This window comes from Sarcophilus harrisii, chromosome 1 (genome assembly GCF_902635505.1).
Source record: "Sarcophilus harrisii chromosome 1, mSarHar1.11, whole genome shotgun sequence".
Lineage (NCBI taxonomy): Eukaryota > Metazoa > Chordata > Mammalia > Dasyuromorphia > Dasyuridae > Sarcophilus > Sarcophilus harrisii.
This window is the reverse complement of record NC_045426.1, coordinates 256,511,737-256,526,980: the sequence shown is the minus strand read 5'-3', so window position 1 is coordinate 256,526,980 and position 15,244 is coordinate 256,511,737. Positions and strand designations below refer to the sequence as shown.

Genomic DNA, 15,244 nt, shown 5'->3' with positions numbered 1-15,244 from the left:
AGACTTATTCAATTTAAACCCCAGAAGGCTGAAGCAAGAACAATGGGTAGAAATTGAAAGGGTAAATTTAGGCATAATGTCAAAGGAAAGTTCCTAATGTCCAACTCTTAATGACTTCATTTGGGATTTTCTTGGCAAAGATACTAAAATGCTTTGCCATTTCCTTCTTCAGCTCATTTTTTACAAATAAGGAAACTGAGACAAAGAAGGTAAAGTGAGCTGCCTAGGATCACAGAATTACTATCTGAGGCTAGATTTGAACTCAGGAAGATGAGTTTTTCTGATTTCAGACCCTATGCTCTATCCACTGACACTTTACTGCTCTGCCTAAGGATTAGAATTGTGGAAAGAAAAGTGGTCTATTAGGTGCTGAGTTTTCCTTCATTGGCGATCTTAAAGCAGAGGCTGCATGATTATTTATTGGGTATGTAATAGTGGAGATTCCTTTCAAGAGTGGGTTGGACTAGACAGTTACTGAGGTCCCACTAAACGGTTCAATTCTGCTTTTCTGTGGGCTGATGGAATCACCAAGAAAGAATCAAGAGAGAGAAAACAATCAAGGACAGACTCCTGAGAAACATCAGTTCTATAACTGGCACCTTGTTGGGGGACCTGAATGATGACTCTGAAGAGGAGATTGAGAAGTCTGGTTGGAGAAGAAACAGGAGACAGCAGTGTCACAAAAAAATGCTGAGAGGGAAGGGAAGCAGTGTCACCAATATGTCCTAGGCTAAGCCCCAAATGGTCCTTGTTTTGGTCCTGATTGACTCAGATTGAATGTAAATTGCAATCATTTCTGCTTTGGCCAGAAACCCTGAGGATCTTACTCTCCAGGTTCATTTATTTATATTTTGGGGGAACAAGGTGAAAGAGAAGATTCTTTGCCTCAACTGCTCCCTAGCCTTAATCACTGAATGGGTGCCCCCTCAGTCAAACTGAGACCTGTGGAAGACTTAGCTTAAAAAGGCCAAGGTCTCCCATTACATCCAAGGCCAAATTTGGTGGTCTTGATCTATATCTTGGCACTGGACCCAGATGTTCTGGAGGGGAAAGTGAGTCAGGTGTCCTTGCACCTAAATCTACTTCACTTGCATGTCATGTCATGGTGCTCTGGGGTAAGGAAAGACAAACAGCAGCATCACCAAAACATGAGGATGAGGATGGAGGGAGTGAAGGTGATGGTGGTGAACCATCATTCTGCAGAGAGGCTGAGGACTGAGAAAAGGCAATGGGATTTACCAATTTGGCAAAGTTGGAGAGCACAATTTCAAGTTGAGTAGTGAGATGGGAAGTCACTTCTTAAGGAGTAAGGGCTGAAATGTAAGTAAATCATTATTGTGACTTTCTCCCCTTCATCCTTGGCATTGGTTTTAACCAGATTTGACCTGTATAACGACAGTACTGGGAGATGATGAGGAAAGGGGTAAAGTACATTCTGTTCTGTAGTCACTCTTTCCCTCGGGGACTTTACGGACCTAGGAAGACAGCAGGGCGGTATGGTCGGGAGGGAGGATAGCAAGGGAAAAGCGGCCACATCACTAGAAGCTAGCCCATCTTTTTTGAGTAGCACAAGCGGAGGGCCTCCTTGGAGCCTGCTTTTATCAGGGCCCCTCCCTCCCAGGGGTGGCAGCCTGCTGGAGAGCATGCCCGACAGAGGTCCCTGCTGAGAGTGACCATCAGGCTCCCCCAGGGCCGCCCCACCCCATGTCTGTATGGTGTAGTAACGCCAACTTCAGGGTTCCCCGGGTCCTGTCTGCCTGTGCCTTTCCAGCGGAGCCACCTGCGGGTGCAAGCCCGAGGTGGGATGATCAGGGGAGGGACGAGGCTCCCGGCACTGGGTTGGTGGGGAGGCGAGAGAGGGAGAGATTGGAGGAGAGAGAGCTAGAGAAGAGGAGGAGGCAGGCAGGGGCGAACCTGAGGCATTGCCGGTGCAGTCCGTCGGCGAGTCTCACACATTCACTCACACACACAGACACACGCGCGCACGCTCAGGCGTTCTCCCACCACCCCCGCCCCCAGCCCCAGTCCGGGTCCTAGTTCGCTCCCTCACCCCTCCTCCCCCGCCGGGGAGCATCGCGGGGAGCCTGGGGCTAGCTGCATGGAGCTGGCGGAGGGGCGCAGGGAGGCGGCGGCGGCGGCGGCAGCGGTTGGGGTATGGCTCAGACTGCCCGGCTGAGAGCTCCCGGGAGGCGGCAGTGACGGCGGCGTTAAGACTGAGGAGGGAGACTGAGTGGGGGGGAGTTGCAACACCCCCCAGGCGGCGGCTGCCGACCCCCTCAGCCTGGCCCCGAGGTAAGCGACACCGACAGGCGGCTAACCTGTTGGAGCCCTTTGTCTGTGGCGGCTGGGCTACAAGGACAGCCTTAAAGAGGAAGAAGGGGACGAACGGAACGGGCTAGGTTTTGAGCAGACTTAAAGGAGCGTGTGGGGACATTGGTTCAAGGGCCCCCAGCCCTAGGGGTCTGAATCAGAGCGAGCCAGACTCTCAGAAAATATGGGGCTGGATATGTGAGACTTGACCCATCATGACCCTCAACTATTGTTCTGTTCCGGGACCCTGACTATTTCTGGGTGCTCCATTGCTACTCTCTTCTCGTCCCTCTCCCTCCCACACCCCGGTTTGGGATAAAACAGACTCTTTATAGGTGCTAAAACAAAGTGCCCCCCCCCCGCCCCCACCCTCCCCATCCCCATCCCAGGACCTGGCTAGATGCCAGTTGGGCGTATCCGGGGCTCCCCCTGCTGGTGTGTGGGCTGGGGAGGAAGAGCCTCCTGTGTCAAGGGATAGAGGCACCCCCCCAACTCCAGCCCCCCCCCCCCCCGGGCCCTGATGAAGGAGGGAGGAAGGGGGGGAAGAACAGTCCGGTGTCTAGCCTGGTAGACAGCGACGTTTAATCTCTGTAAGGGTTGGGCTCCCTCGGAGCTAACTTGGGGGTGGGAGCAGTAAAGGGGATTGCTTGGTCACTTCGTTGACTTCCCGAAAGCTATCGTACCTGAGATGGTTTACACACGACTTGCCAGAAGAAATTCACCAACCCATCAGTCTACCATCCCCAGGGAGGTCCACAGGTAATACTTTGCCAAATTTACCACTTACTTCCTTCCGAGAACGGGTATTTGACCAGGCCAGAATCTAGTCTCAATGCAGTGTGGCCAGCATGAGTGGGGAGGTCAAAGGGGAGGGGGGGGGGTCTCTGCCCCACCCCCCACCCCAGCAAGATTACCACTCTCTAAGCGTCCTCTCCAGAGCTAATAGCCTCATGCATTTTTCCATTCGCCATCCTTCCAACTCTGCGCAAGAAATTGTGGCAGCCCTGAAGGGCACTGAGAGGGCAGGACACAGAAACGGGTGAGGGAAGCAGAAAGGGGTGAGTGAAAGAAGATGAGGGTCCATTTATTTTTACCCCACCCCACCCCCAAGCCAGCATTTCTACAAAGTCTCCCCTTTCTTTTTCTTTTAAAAATGTAGCTCTTCTCTCCAGTGGTAGCCCAGAATCAGCAGCTAAATTTACTACTTGTCTTAATTTCATCAGCCTTCAATAATTTCAGCTTTTTCCCCCTTAGAGGTATTTGCTAGGTTCGGACATCTTCCTCTTGCCCTCGCTCTGCCCCCTGCCAGCTTCTCAGCCACCCTTCAGGCTTTTCAACTCTTAGGAAATAGTGGTTTTTGTCTTAAGTTTGTCACTGGGTGTTGCATAGTGGCAAGCGAGGGGATATACACTGCTCTCTTCTTTACTATAGAGGTGTATTGGCCAGACCTGGTGGAAAGTTGTTGTTGCCAGGTTGGGCGGGAGGATTATGACAGCTTTAAACTCTGATTGAATCTCTGTGAAAACTAGCTTTTCATTAGCCTTGAGTTGGTAGGTTACATGAAAACCAAATGCTACTTTTTTTTCTATGAGCGTTTGCTTGGGATTCCCATGTTTTCAGTCAGACGCCTGTGCTGTTTGGGGTTTGAGTGTAAGCTGTTTCATCTGTGAGCCTGTGCGTGGGGAGGTGAGGGGATGGAGGTGGGAATGAAGGATAAGAAGGGGTGGAGTCTGACGAACGGAATTAGCAAAGGTTAATAAAGCATGACTCTTCCCTGCATGAAAGAAGAAACACTTCCTTTTTAATTTGGGAAGGAAAAGTGAGGAGTTTGTATTTGACTTTGGAAAGGTGCTTAGTGGGGAAGGACAAATTTTAAATCCCATGGCCTCTTATAGGCTGGGATGAGGACCGCTAAACCTTATAATAAAGGATAATAGGTTCGAATCCTGACCCCTCCAACTTATTACTTTTGTTACCTTGGGCAAGTCCCTTTTTAAAAAAAAATTGTAAAGTGATGACTCCTCTGGTCCCTTCCAACTATAAAGCTCTGATTTCCTGATATCTAACAGAAGTTATTGGCCTTTTTTTATTTTCTTTTTTGTCACGGATCCCTTTGACAGTCTGAAGAAATATGGATCTCTTAGAATAACAATATGTTGGCATTTTGTTTTATTTAATGATTGAAGGAAATGCTAAATTTAAGTTAGAGATCAGAAAATAAAGATGTGATATTTTTTCTCCATCCACATGCACAGATCCTTTCAAATCTATCCATGAATGTCAGATTAAGAATGTGAACCCCTGATTTGTAAGTTCTTTAAGGAGATAAAGTATCTGTGCCTACTAATAAGGTTCCCACCCAGAAAAGACATCTCCTAGAATGGCTTTTCTACTTAGATTTAATTTCTTTTTTGCCTTGAGGAGGAGTTGGAGCCCAGGCTTTAGGAACCTGGGCCAAAATCAGGTCTTGGAGAGTGACGTCACATTCCATTCCAAATGCCTGGCTCCAAGACAACAGATGTCGCCCAAAGAGCTGGGCTGGCAAGACACTCACTTCCATGATGGATGGGGAAAGTTATAAGTAGGGCTGGGAGGTCCAGAGGCAGCAGATCTCCTACTGGAACTGTAGGTGTGAAAGAGATGAATGGCTCATGGAAAGCTCTGAATCCCTGTGTTTGGAAGTTTCTGATCCCATTAAGACTCAAGGCAGCATTGGGTAGGAGAGAGGTGGGGGAAGGGTGGCAGAGAACAATATAAGTTATATTGGGTGCTCCTGAGTTATCCTGAAAAGAGCTAGTTTATCATTAGCAAATGCTATTTTGAGGACTGGCTGGACAGTGTGCATACAGCTCTGTGGGAAAGCACACCAAATAAATCAAGCTGGACCCAGGTTTTTAATTCACCCTTCCCCCCACAGAAGAGTAAAGACCAAGGCACTGAAATATGGCAAACAAAATCTGCATTCTTTGCTGCTCTTCCAGCATAAATCAATTCAGCCTGGCCTGGGCTGCATCATTCAGCCAAAGAAACCAAGGGTGACTTTGGTATTTATGTTAGGCTTGGAGCTCATCTTTGTCAAATGCTTTTTGCCTTCATGCCCAGGATAGGAACCATTCGCTCCTCCGAAGAGGATGCTCAGTGAAAAACAGTGTGGCCTCAAATGCTCCCCTGAAATCCTCTTACAGAACTTATATGGAGGTGAAATGAGGGGAGTAGCTTCTCACATGTAGCATTATCTCATGACTCTGTGACTGGACTTTCAAAGGATGATGGCAAAGTTTTCATAGAATCATAGAATTTAGAGCTGGATGACCTCAAAGATTAAGTACTACAGCTCCCTATTTTACAGATGAGAAATCTGAGGGAAAGGGACTTACTCAACCAAGGTCATAGAGGCTGTAAGTATCAAAACTTGGAGTTAAAAATGAGGTTCTCCAATGCCAACAGATAAGATTTGAATTCAGATCTTCTTGACTGCCAGTTTAGCCCTCTATCTATTACATCATTGTCACTTTATGACCACAGGAGGATCAGTTCACTTGTCTGAGCCTCTGTGTATTCATCTGCAAAATGGGGATAATGCCCTCTCCTATAGAGTTGTATGGTCCAAATGAGATGATAATTAGTAGACTTTTCCTGCATTTCATGCCCACTCCATCTCCTGCTCACTTCTCTTATTCTGACTTATATAAAGATAGGATGTGTTTGATTGTGGTCATGCTCTCTTTTTTGCGACCCCTTTGTGTTTTTTTTTTCATTCTTTTTAACTATTTTCAAACTATATGCCATTTTCAACATTCAACCTTGCAAAACCTTGTGTTCTGAATTTTTTCTCCCTTACTTCCCCCACTCCCTCCTGTAGACAACAAGTAATTCAATATATGTTAAACATGTGGAATTTGTCTATACATATTTCTACAATTATTGTGCTGCACAAGAAAAATCAGATCAAAAAGGAAAAAATGAGAAAGAAAACAAAAAGCAAGCAAACAGCAACAAAAAAGTGAAAATACTATGTTGTGATCCATACTAGTTCCCCATATTCCTCTCTCTGGATTGCTCTCTCCATCACAAGTCTATTGGAATTGGCCTGAATCCCCTAATTGTTGAAAAGAGCTACATACATCAGAATTGATCATCACATAATTTTGCTGTTACTGTGTGCGCAATGTTCTTTTGGTTCTATTCACTTCACTTAGCATCAGTTCATGTAAGTCTCTCCAGGCCTTTCTAAAATCATCCTGCAGATCATTTCTTTATCTGTTTTTTTTTTTTGTTCCCCTGAGGCAATTCGGTTTAAGTGACTTGCCCAGGGTCACACAGCTAGGAAGTGTTAAGTGTCTAAGGGCAGATTTGAACTCAGGTGCTCCTGACTTCAGAACTGGGGCTCTATCCACTGCACCACCTAGCTGCCCCCTGCAGATCATTTCTTATAGAACAATATATTCCATTACATTCATATACCACAACTTATTCAGCCATTCCCCAACTGATGGGCATCCACTCAGTTTCCAGTTCCTTGCCACTACAAAAAGGGGTATCTAGCAATCCCTTTGTATACAGACAGTGATAGATATGATAGACAGAGCTGATATGGTTCCTTAAAAATGATGAGTCATTTATGTGGAGCAGACCTTCTGATATAGCAGAACTAGACCATCTCTCCTGCAACTAAAGAACTAGATCCCCTAATGAAGCTGAAGGACTAGACCCTACCTTACTCCCCTACCTCCAAAAAGTTGAAGGACTAGAATCACCCCTTGCTTTAGTGGAAGCACTTGGGTCTCTCCAAGGCTTTGTATTAGCACCAGAAAGCTAACTGGGTCTTTCCTCTTCCTTGGAGCTGAACTCATGGACATATATATTGTCTTCCCTAACTGGAGTGGGGGATCCTAGGAAAAAGAAACTCTCTTCTTGTTCTAGTTGCATGCCCTGTGCTTCAAGCAGTTCTTGACACATAGTAATTATTTAATATAGTTACCCATTCAATTATTTCTATACCAATGAAATCACAGTTTTAGTTTCTATCTCTATCCTATTTCTATATATCTCTCTCCTACTTGAAGATAATTTCATGTAACATTAAGAGAGAAATTTAGCCAAATCTCACTTAACCTTTTCTACTTTAGACTGGATTATCTCTTTTTTTTTTTTTTTTAACAAGAGCCAGATTCAGAACCCCCAAACTCTGGTTTCCATAACCCAAGAGTTCTAAACATATTTTGTGCCTTTGCCTCTCTTGTCAGTCTGGTGAAACTTCTGAACCCTTTCTCAGAATTATGCTTGTTCCCCTATATTCATATTTGAAAAAATTACTAGTGTTCATTTAGAGGTTAGGGAAAATGAAGATGTAACATTTTCCTACCTAATTGCATAGGAAACCTCTCCACAAATCTATCTACAAACTCTTTGGGAGAACATGGACCCCAGGTTAAGAGCCCTCTGATCTAAATTCTAGAAAATTAAGGACTTTGGCACTGGTGTGTGCTGAAATTGAAATTCTATGACTTAGAAAGTTTTCTGAATGGATCCTTCTGAAATTTAGTGAAGAGTTGTGGAGGGTAAGATATAAGGCAAGAGGGAACTCCCAGTTCAGAGTATAACCCCATTGGGTCACTCACTACCAAAACCAAATTGGCCCAATTGGAAGTAAGATGTTTGGATCTTCTTGAAGTAAACTTAGTGACTTCATTATCCCAGTTACCTGTCATCTCTTGGTGGCAGTCATGGTGCTTCTTTTGGGGAATCTATCTGTACATGATAGTGATGATTTAGTGTTAAGTACATTGATGCTAATTCATCAAAAGTCATAGAAGTTCCACATGGGTCTGGCCCTTGTACTAAATTGGGAACAGCTAGAAAGTAGATTTCAAGAGCTACAGTAAAGCTGTCATCACAGTTTTCCATAGGATTAATCAGTGATTCTCAAAATTCTTGGTCTTGAGACTCCTTTGCACTCCTAAAAATTATTGCAGATGATCCCCTCTCCCCCTGCATCTGGTACATTACATTTTTATTTTATCTAATTACCTAAAATTATCTACTAATGTTTATTATATTTATCATATCAAAACATCTTAGTCCTGTTATAGGAATAGTTTTGACATCGTGGATCCTCTGAAAGGGAAACAACCACATTTATTTAATGTTTACTATGTGCCAGGAACTGTGCTTACAATTACTATCCCATTTGATACTCACAACAATCCTAGGAGTTAAATGCTATTATTAGCCCCATTTAACAGATGAGGAAATCAAGGCAAACAGAGGTTAAGTGACTTGCTTAGAGCTACCCATCTAGTAAAGTGCTTGAGGCTGAATTTGAATTCAGGTCTCCCTGACTCCAAATGCCTTACTCTCCACAGACTACATTTTGAGGACCTCTTGGATAAATAATTGTTTATCATGAATTGTCAATAAAAATAAAACTTCCTGCAAGTACCCGGAAAAATGGTGCCCAATTTGGAAATGTCAGTGGTTAAGATAACAAATTAAGTGGTAGAATATTTTTTATTTAAATATTTTATCAATGTGTTTTTGCCAGTATTTTTGTCATTTCCCAATAGTCAACTCCACGTTGAACCCCTATCTTTTAACAAATAAAAACAGTTGAGCAAAACAAGCTGATGATTTGATTATATCTGTAGTGTAAGTGACATTTCAAACATGTAGTCCACCATCTGTTGGCCTAAACGAGGGAAATATGCTTCACTATCAGTCAGCTGGATTGGTCTTTCGATAATATGAATTCTATAAGAATGATGTTTTTCCTGATAGAATCTTGAGTTAGAATCTTCTTACCTGGTCTGTCCCTAAAATTCTAGTTGCTGCCTAGTGTAGAGTTTCAGACTTCAGACAACCCTTCCCATCTGCAATCCCCAGACCTCTTGTCAGAACACAGCAGACAGCCTTCTTTGTTTCTTTTTTTTTTATTATTCTGAAAGCACTTATTATGAAGAACTGAAAAATGCACTTCAAACTTGAAGTGGTTCTTTGCCATTCTACATGGAAAGGCTCAACTGCCTTTGTTTGAACTGGGTGAGGATGCCTGAAAATCTAGGGAAAGCTTCTGTCTCCAGGGGAACTAAAGTATGTGACTCTCTGTACACCAGAAAGTGGGGCAACAGGCTAGTGTCTGCTTACAGAGCAGGCTTTTAGAAAGAGAAGGAAGTTGGTCGACTGTGCCCTGGGTTGCCCCCCCAATCTACTCCTATAGGGTGATATTAAGTTGTCTCCAGGTGATGCTTAAGAACAATGATCTTAAAATGGAAAAAGTAGCATATTTCTGCCTTTGATGCATACTAGTCCTGCCTGCCTTTAGCCAGCTTCTCTTCATTTACTCTAGAACTCCCTGGGTCATTAAATTCATAAACTGGAGGGACCACCCCGTTGGCATTTTCTCTGAGTGAAGCAGTATACCTTTGAGATGCTGGTGGTGAGACCCAGAAAGGGAAGAACAGAGGCTTTCTTCTTTGTGTCTGGAAGAGGTAGAGCCATGTTGGAGACTTCAGAACCAAGATTTAGGGTGGATTGGAGGCAATGCAGAGGAGAGCAATAAAAACAGCTGGAGCTGGAATGGTTGACTTGAAAGGCAAGATTAAAAGCTGCTAGGGGGAAGCTCTTGGCTGAACAATAAGCAAAGAAGAGAGGTGATCAATGTCTCGGCTTATCTCCCAGAGCCAAAAATATGCCACCTTCTTCTAATTTAGTTTCTGATGTGCTTTGACTCAATCCTATTTTGTGCACATCCACCCCAGGTGGCAAACAAAAACATTTATTACCCTCCCATTGGTCCCTATCCAACTTTTCTCCCCCCAAAAATAGAAATCTTTGTTTTATATCAGTCAATATATTGAGTGTCTGCTCTGTGGGAGACACCATGTTGGGAACTGTAGGGGATGCAAAAAAAAAATTAGGTATAATCCTTGTTCAGAGGAGGAGACAGACTGAAAGGAAAGTTCAGCCTAAGAAATTAGGGATCTGGGGTTCATAATAACTTCTATTATTTCCTATGTTCCCTGAGCTGAGCAGTGCTAATGCTATTATCCCATCTCAGTTAGCCAGCAAATGCTCCTCTTCTGAAGGGTCTTCCTGGCATGGAGTTCTGGGTCTGACCTTGACTCAGGGCACCAACACAAATAGAACTGGAGATGATTGTGGTGAGGGCAGAGTAGCATAGTCTCAAAAATATTTCTGAGCCTGGATCTCTGGATAGTCTCTCATTCATTAGTATTATAGAACAAAAGTTTTTAACCTGGGGTCTATGATAATGGATGAGAAAAAAATTACAACTTTATTTCCACTAAGCTATTATCAAAATTTAGTATTTCCTTCATTAATTATTTTTTAAATAATTATTCTGAAAAGGTTTACCAGGCTGCCAAAAAGGGCCATAGTACTTCCCCTCCCCCAAAAAAGATTAATTCCATTTTTAGAGGGAAGCAACATGGAATAGTGGCTAAGGCTACTTCATTCTCCAAATTTTACTTGTTATGTGACACTGGACAAGTCACTTAAATTCTCTGAGCCTCAGTTTTCATCTATAAAATAAGAACAATAATAGTTCCTATCTTTAGAGTTATTATGAGATTTAGCATGTACAACAGTTTTCAAGTCTTAAAGCATTTTATAAATAAGAGTTATTCTTATTCTACAGGGAGAATTTCTTTTGGAAAAATTTGTGGTCATCAGTGCAAACAATATAGAAGTGGGGATGGCTTTCAGCCAGCATCTTCCTCCTTCACAGATGTAGTGTATTAACTCTCAGGACAGCTTGTTAAGTTGACTTGATAGCCTAGTTGGATAAAGTGAAGGGGTGGGATAGAAATCATTGCTAGGGTGTCTTTACTCTCGCTAGCCTTTGTGGAAGTTTTAAAAAGAGTCAAAACTCAGTAACATTGTAGGCAAATTACATGTTTTCCATTCAGTTGTGCTTTTAGCTCGAGGCTTTACAACTTGAGGAGGAAAGCCCAATGAATTCATGATGTTCAATCAATAGGTATTTCTTGAGTACCTACCAAGTATAGGGCATTGTGCTTGGAGTGGCATGAAATATAGTAGCACTTCACTTATCTTGAAGCCTCACTTTCTACAACAAATTCAAGGAGAAAAGGAGAAAAAAGGTCTTGGACCAAACAAAAATAAATATTATAAAGCTCATGAATTTTATTTATGGGAAAGACCTTCAGACCCCTCAATCTAAGCCCATTTACTCTTTTAAAAATTAATTTTAATATAATTTGTTTTTAAATTTATTTCTGAATATTTCCCTACATTGTGAGCCTGAAAAATAAAAAAGGGAAAAAAATAGCAGCTTAGCAAACCTAAAACACATGAACTGAATCTGACTGTATATGCAATTAAATTAGTTTTTATAAACTTCATGATCTGGCTTCCCAGCCCATAGGAGATTAGAAACAGCAAATTAGAGAGATATGAAGAGGAAATGGGATTGCTAGAGAAAGACATACTGACAGCAGCCAGCTTTATGGGGAGGTTGGAGAGAAATATGTGTATAAATATAGGTATATGTAAATATATATGTGTGTGTATTTATACATAGCTATACAATACATATATGTATACATACATATACATATGACATGACAGAAAAAGGAATAAAAGCCCAGGAGTTAGAGTTACTAAATATAGGGGAAAACTGACTTACCTCAATAACCCTGATCATTGTGTTATAGCACAGTACAGTCATTGATATTCATAGTGATTATCCTGAGCCTTCAAGAAAAGGTTGAATTATGTTGGGTCCTCTGTTTAAGAAGGCAGGGAAGTGAATAATGCATTTTTAAAAGATTTCCATCACAAATTATTAAAATCAAGAGCTTTGACACTTAAAGGTGTAAAGTGGCACAGCCCAGGCCCCAGTAATGTTGAATAAATGAGGTGTCCCTGTATGAAGCAATGTAGGAGAAAGCTTACTTTGGTGGAAAGAGCATTAGATTTGAAGTGAAAAGACTCAGCCAAATTTCAGTCCTGGTTTTACCCACTGTTACTTTGTATCTATAGGCAAGTTATTTCCCTTCTGTAAAAGGAGAAAGTAGGATTATGTCATCTTCAAGGTTCATTCTGCTCTTTATAAAACATGGTCTATACCCTTAAGGACTTTACCTTTCAGAGAGCTGTCCATGGTAATGAGGGACAATTATATCCCAGAAGAATAAAGTTCACAGCTAATTCTAAAACCTTTTGTAGTTAAGAGCTTCAACATCTCTGTCCCACATAGGCTCTACTAGGATTATTTGCACATTTTAAAATTTGCTGATTTGGGTTTCACTTTCTTCCTGTCTTGCTCTCTGATGGAGATGCTGAAAGGAATCAGTAATCAGGTCTGAAATGGTCTAGAGCTGCTAACAAATAATTATGATTTTAACAGCATAAATTTATAGTTGGAAAATAATTTAAGAATTATCTATGCAATGCCTTTATTTTCTCGATTTGGTGACTGGGACCAGAAAGGTTATTTTTTACTTAAGCTATTCAGTCATCAAGGCAGGATTTGAAATTAGATTTTCTGTTTCTGAAACCAGTGCTCTTTCTAGTAAATTATATTGTTTTTCTCAGTTATAGACCAGAGGATCATATTTCTAGAGCTGAAAAGGACCTCAGAGACCATCTAGCTTTCTTTCCTTCATTTTACAGATGAGAAAAATGAGGCTCAAGAAAGTTAACTGACTTACCTAAGATAATACAGGTAATAAGTATCAGAGAAATAATTCGAACCCTGGTCCTCTGATTCTAGAACAGTGTTCTATCCCATTATACCATACTGTCTTGTTATGCCTTTGGGGTCCAGTATGGCCAATTTCCCAAATCTTTATTTTTCGTTGTTTATCCCAAGTCAGGTTTTTTTTTTTAAAGCTAAACTTTCAAAGGAGAAAAGGCCCATATTTTCATTGGATTTGGGTCTCTATGGGGGAAGAGAGTATATACAGTATAGTGGATTCTTTTCTTGGTTCATAAATTGGCACAAGGATTTTTTTCTTTACTCCATATCATGGGTGAACCAGTACAATAGACTAGGCTAAACAGTCATCAGAAGAGAGGGCTAGGTGACACTGTTGATAACATGCTGGACTTAGAGTCAGGTTTCAAATCCTGCTGTACTTACTAGCTGTGTGACCCTGGGCAAATCACTCTCAGTTTCCTCATCTTTAAAAATTAACTGGTTAACTTCTGAGATCTCTAAACCTAAGGTCCTATACTGTAGATCAAATAATGGTTTGGTATTCTTGATTTTAAAATATCTTCCTGGAAACATTTAAGATTGCTTCATTGGTCTCTCGAGGAGTTGTATTAAGTAGTCCTTAACTGGACATAGTCACAACATCAGTTAAACATTTCCAAGTGGATATCTTGTGGCATCTCATACTTCATCCTTCTAAAATATTACTCATTATCTTCTTTCCTATAAATATATAAAGCCTCTTTGCCAAACTTCCCTATTTCTCCATCCTCCAAGTTTACTTTTTCATTTCTCAAATCCTTCCTTGCTACCCAGACAGTTGACAAATCTGTCAGTTTTCTCTCCAGAGCATCTCTCATATGTGTCTCCTTTCCTTTAATCACAGAGACATTATCCTAGTTCAGGCTTTCATCACTTCTCATCTGGACTGTTACAGCAGTCTCCTAATGAGACTCTAAGTTTCTAGTCTCTAACCTCTCCAATGCATTTTCCACATAGTGGCTAAAATAATCTTCCTAAAACACAAGTCAAATAATATCTGTACCTCTTCAAAACACTTTCAGCTACCTCTAACTTAAGATACAAACGCTTCTGTTTGTAAATGCCACACTAAAAGCTAAAAGCCTTCCCAATCTGATTCAAGCTTACCTGTCTGAGCAAAATACACCCTACTTTCTCTTCCCAGACTGCATGGTCCAGACAAATTGGTCTTCTTGCTGTTTCTTCCATGCAACATTTCATCTTCCAAACTCTGTATGAGCTGTCTTCATGCCTGGAATGCACTCACTCCTTACTTCACAGATCATAAAATGACAGAATTTTGGTGCTGGAAGGATTCTCAACAACCATCTGGTCCACTTATACCTGAAAGGAATACCCACTACAACACACCCAATAAGTGATCATACAACCTTTGCTTGAAGAAGAATGAAGAGAATGAAGAGAAACCTATTATTTCTCTAGGTATCTGTTTCTTAGAATCCCTAGTTTCCTTTAATGCTCAGCTCTTGCAGGACCTTCTACAGAATCCTTTCTTGGTTCCCTTAATGTTTTGTTTCCCCTCTCTTCAAATTATTGTGGGTATGTGGGGTAGAATGTAAGCTCCTTGAGGGAAGAAATTCTTCTTTGTTTTGTCTTAGTCTTACCAAATTTGTACATAATAGATGCTTAATCAGTGTTCTTTGTCTTTTATTGGATTGGCTCCTATTTCTCTGGCTCTGCCTTCCTGAGTTGGAATTGACTACTCAAACCATTGGCCCCTTTGACACGTGAGGGTCATCTTGGAAATAGGAAGGGGGAGTGGAGGAGGCAGGAGCTTACAAAGTCATATCCAGTAGCTAGGATGAGTCAGCTTGAATTAGACTGGGAAATGTGTTCCCTATGTCCCCCTCAAGAAAAAGGAGATACACGGTTTCATTTGTAACAAGAAAGTGAGGTTAGGCCAAAAGAACATGATCCTGCTAAGTCATTGAATACAGAAGCATATTTTCCAAAGGATCTAATGTAATTTCTTGCCCTGAAGAATTTTTAAAATTGGAAGAGGAGGGAGTTTTAAGAATTGGAGAAGGCAAAGAAGGAGAAGACAGTAGCAGTTAGGTACCACAGTACATAAAGTGACTAGAGCCAGGAAGACGCATCTTCCTGAGTTCAAATCTGGCCTTAAGATAGTTACTGGCTATGTCACCCTGGGCAAGTCACTTCACCCTGTTTGCTTCACTTTCCTCATTTGTAAAA

The 15,244-nt window shown here is 41.8% G+C and overlaps 1 protein-coding gene across 2 annotated transcripts in view; it reads left to right on the top strand.

The window, feature by feature from the left end:
* The first annotated feature begins 1,774 nt into the window (after positions 1 to 1,774).
* The window catches only part of SLC29A4 (solute carrier family 29 member 4), a 61,265-nt gene continuing 47,795 nt past the window's right edge, over positions 1,775 to 15,244 (top strand). Inside the window, exon 1 of one of the 2 annotated variants that reach the window (XM_031940865.1) lies at positions 1,775 to 2,292. Coding sequence is in view for 1 of the 2 variants with exons in the window: in XM_031940859.1 (XP_031796719.1) it covers positions 2,999 to 3,069 (71 nt within the window). In the remaining variant the exon portion in view is untranslated. Of the gene's footprint in view, positions 2,293 to 2,850; positions 3,070 to 15,244 lie in introns of those variants that run through there. The other variant, XM_031940859.1, reaches the window with a different exon arrangement.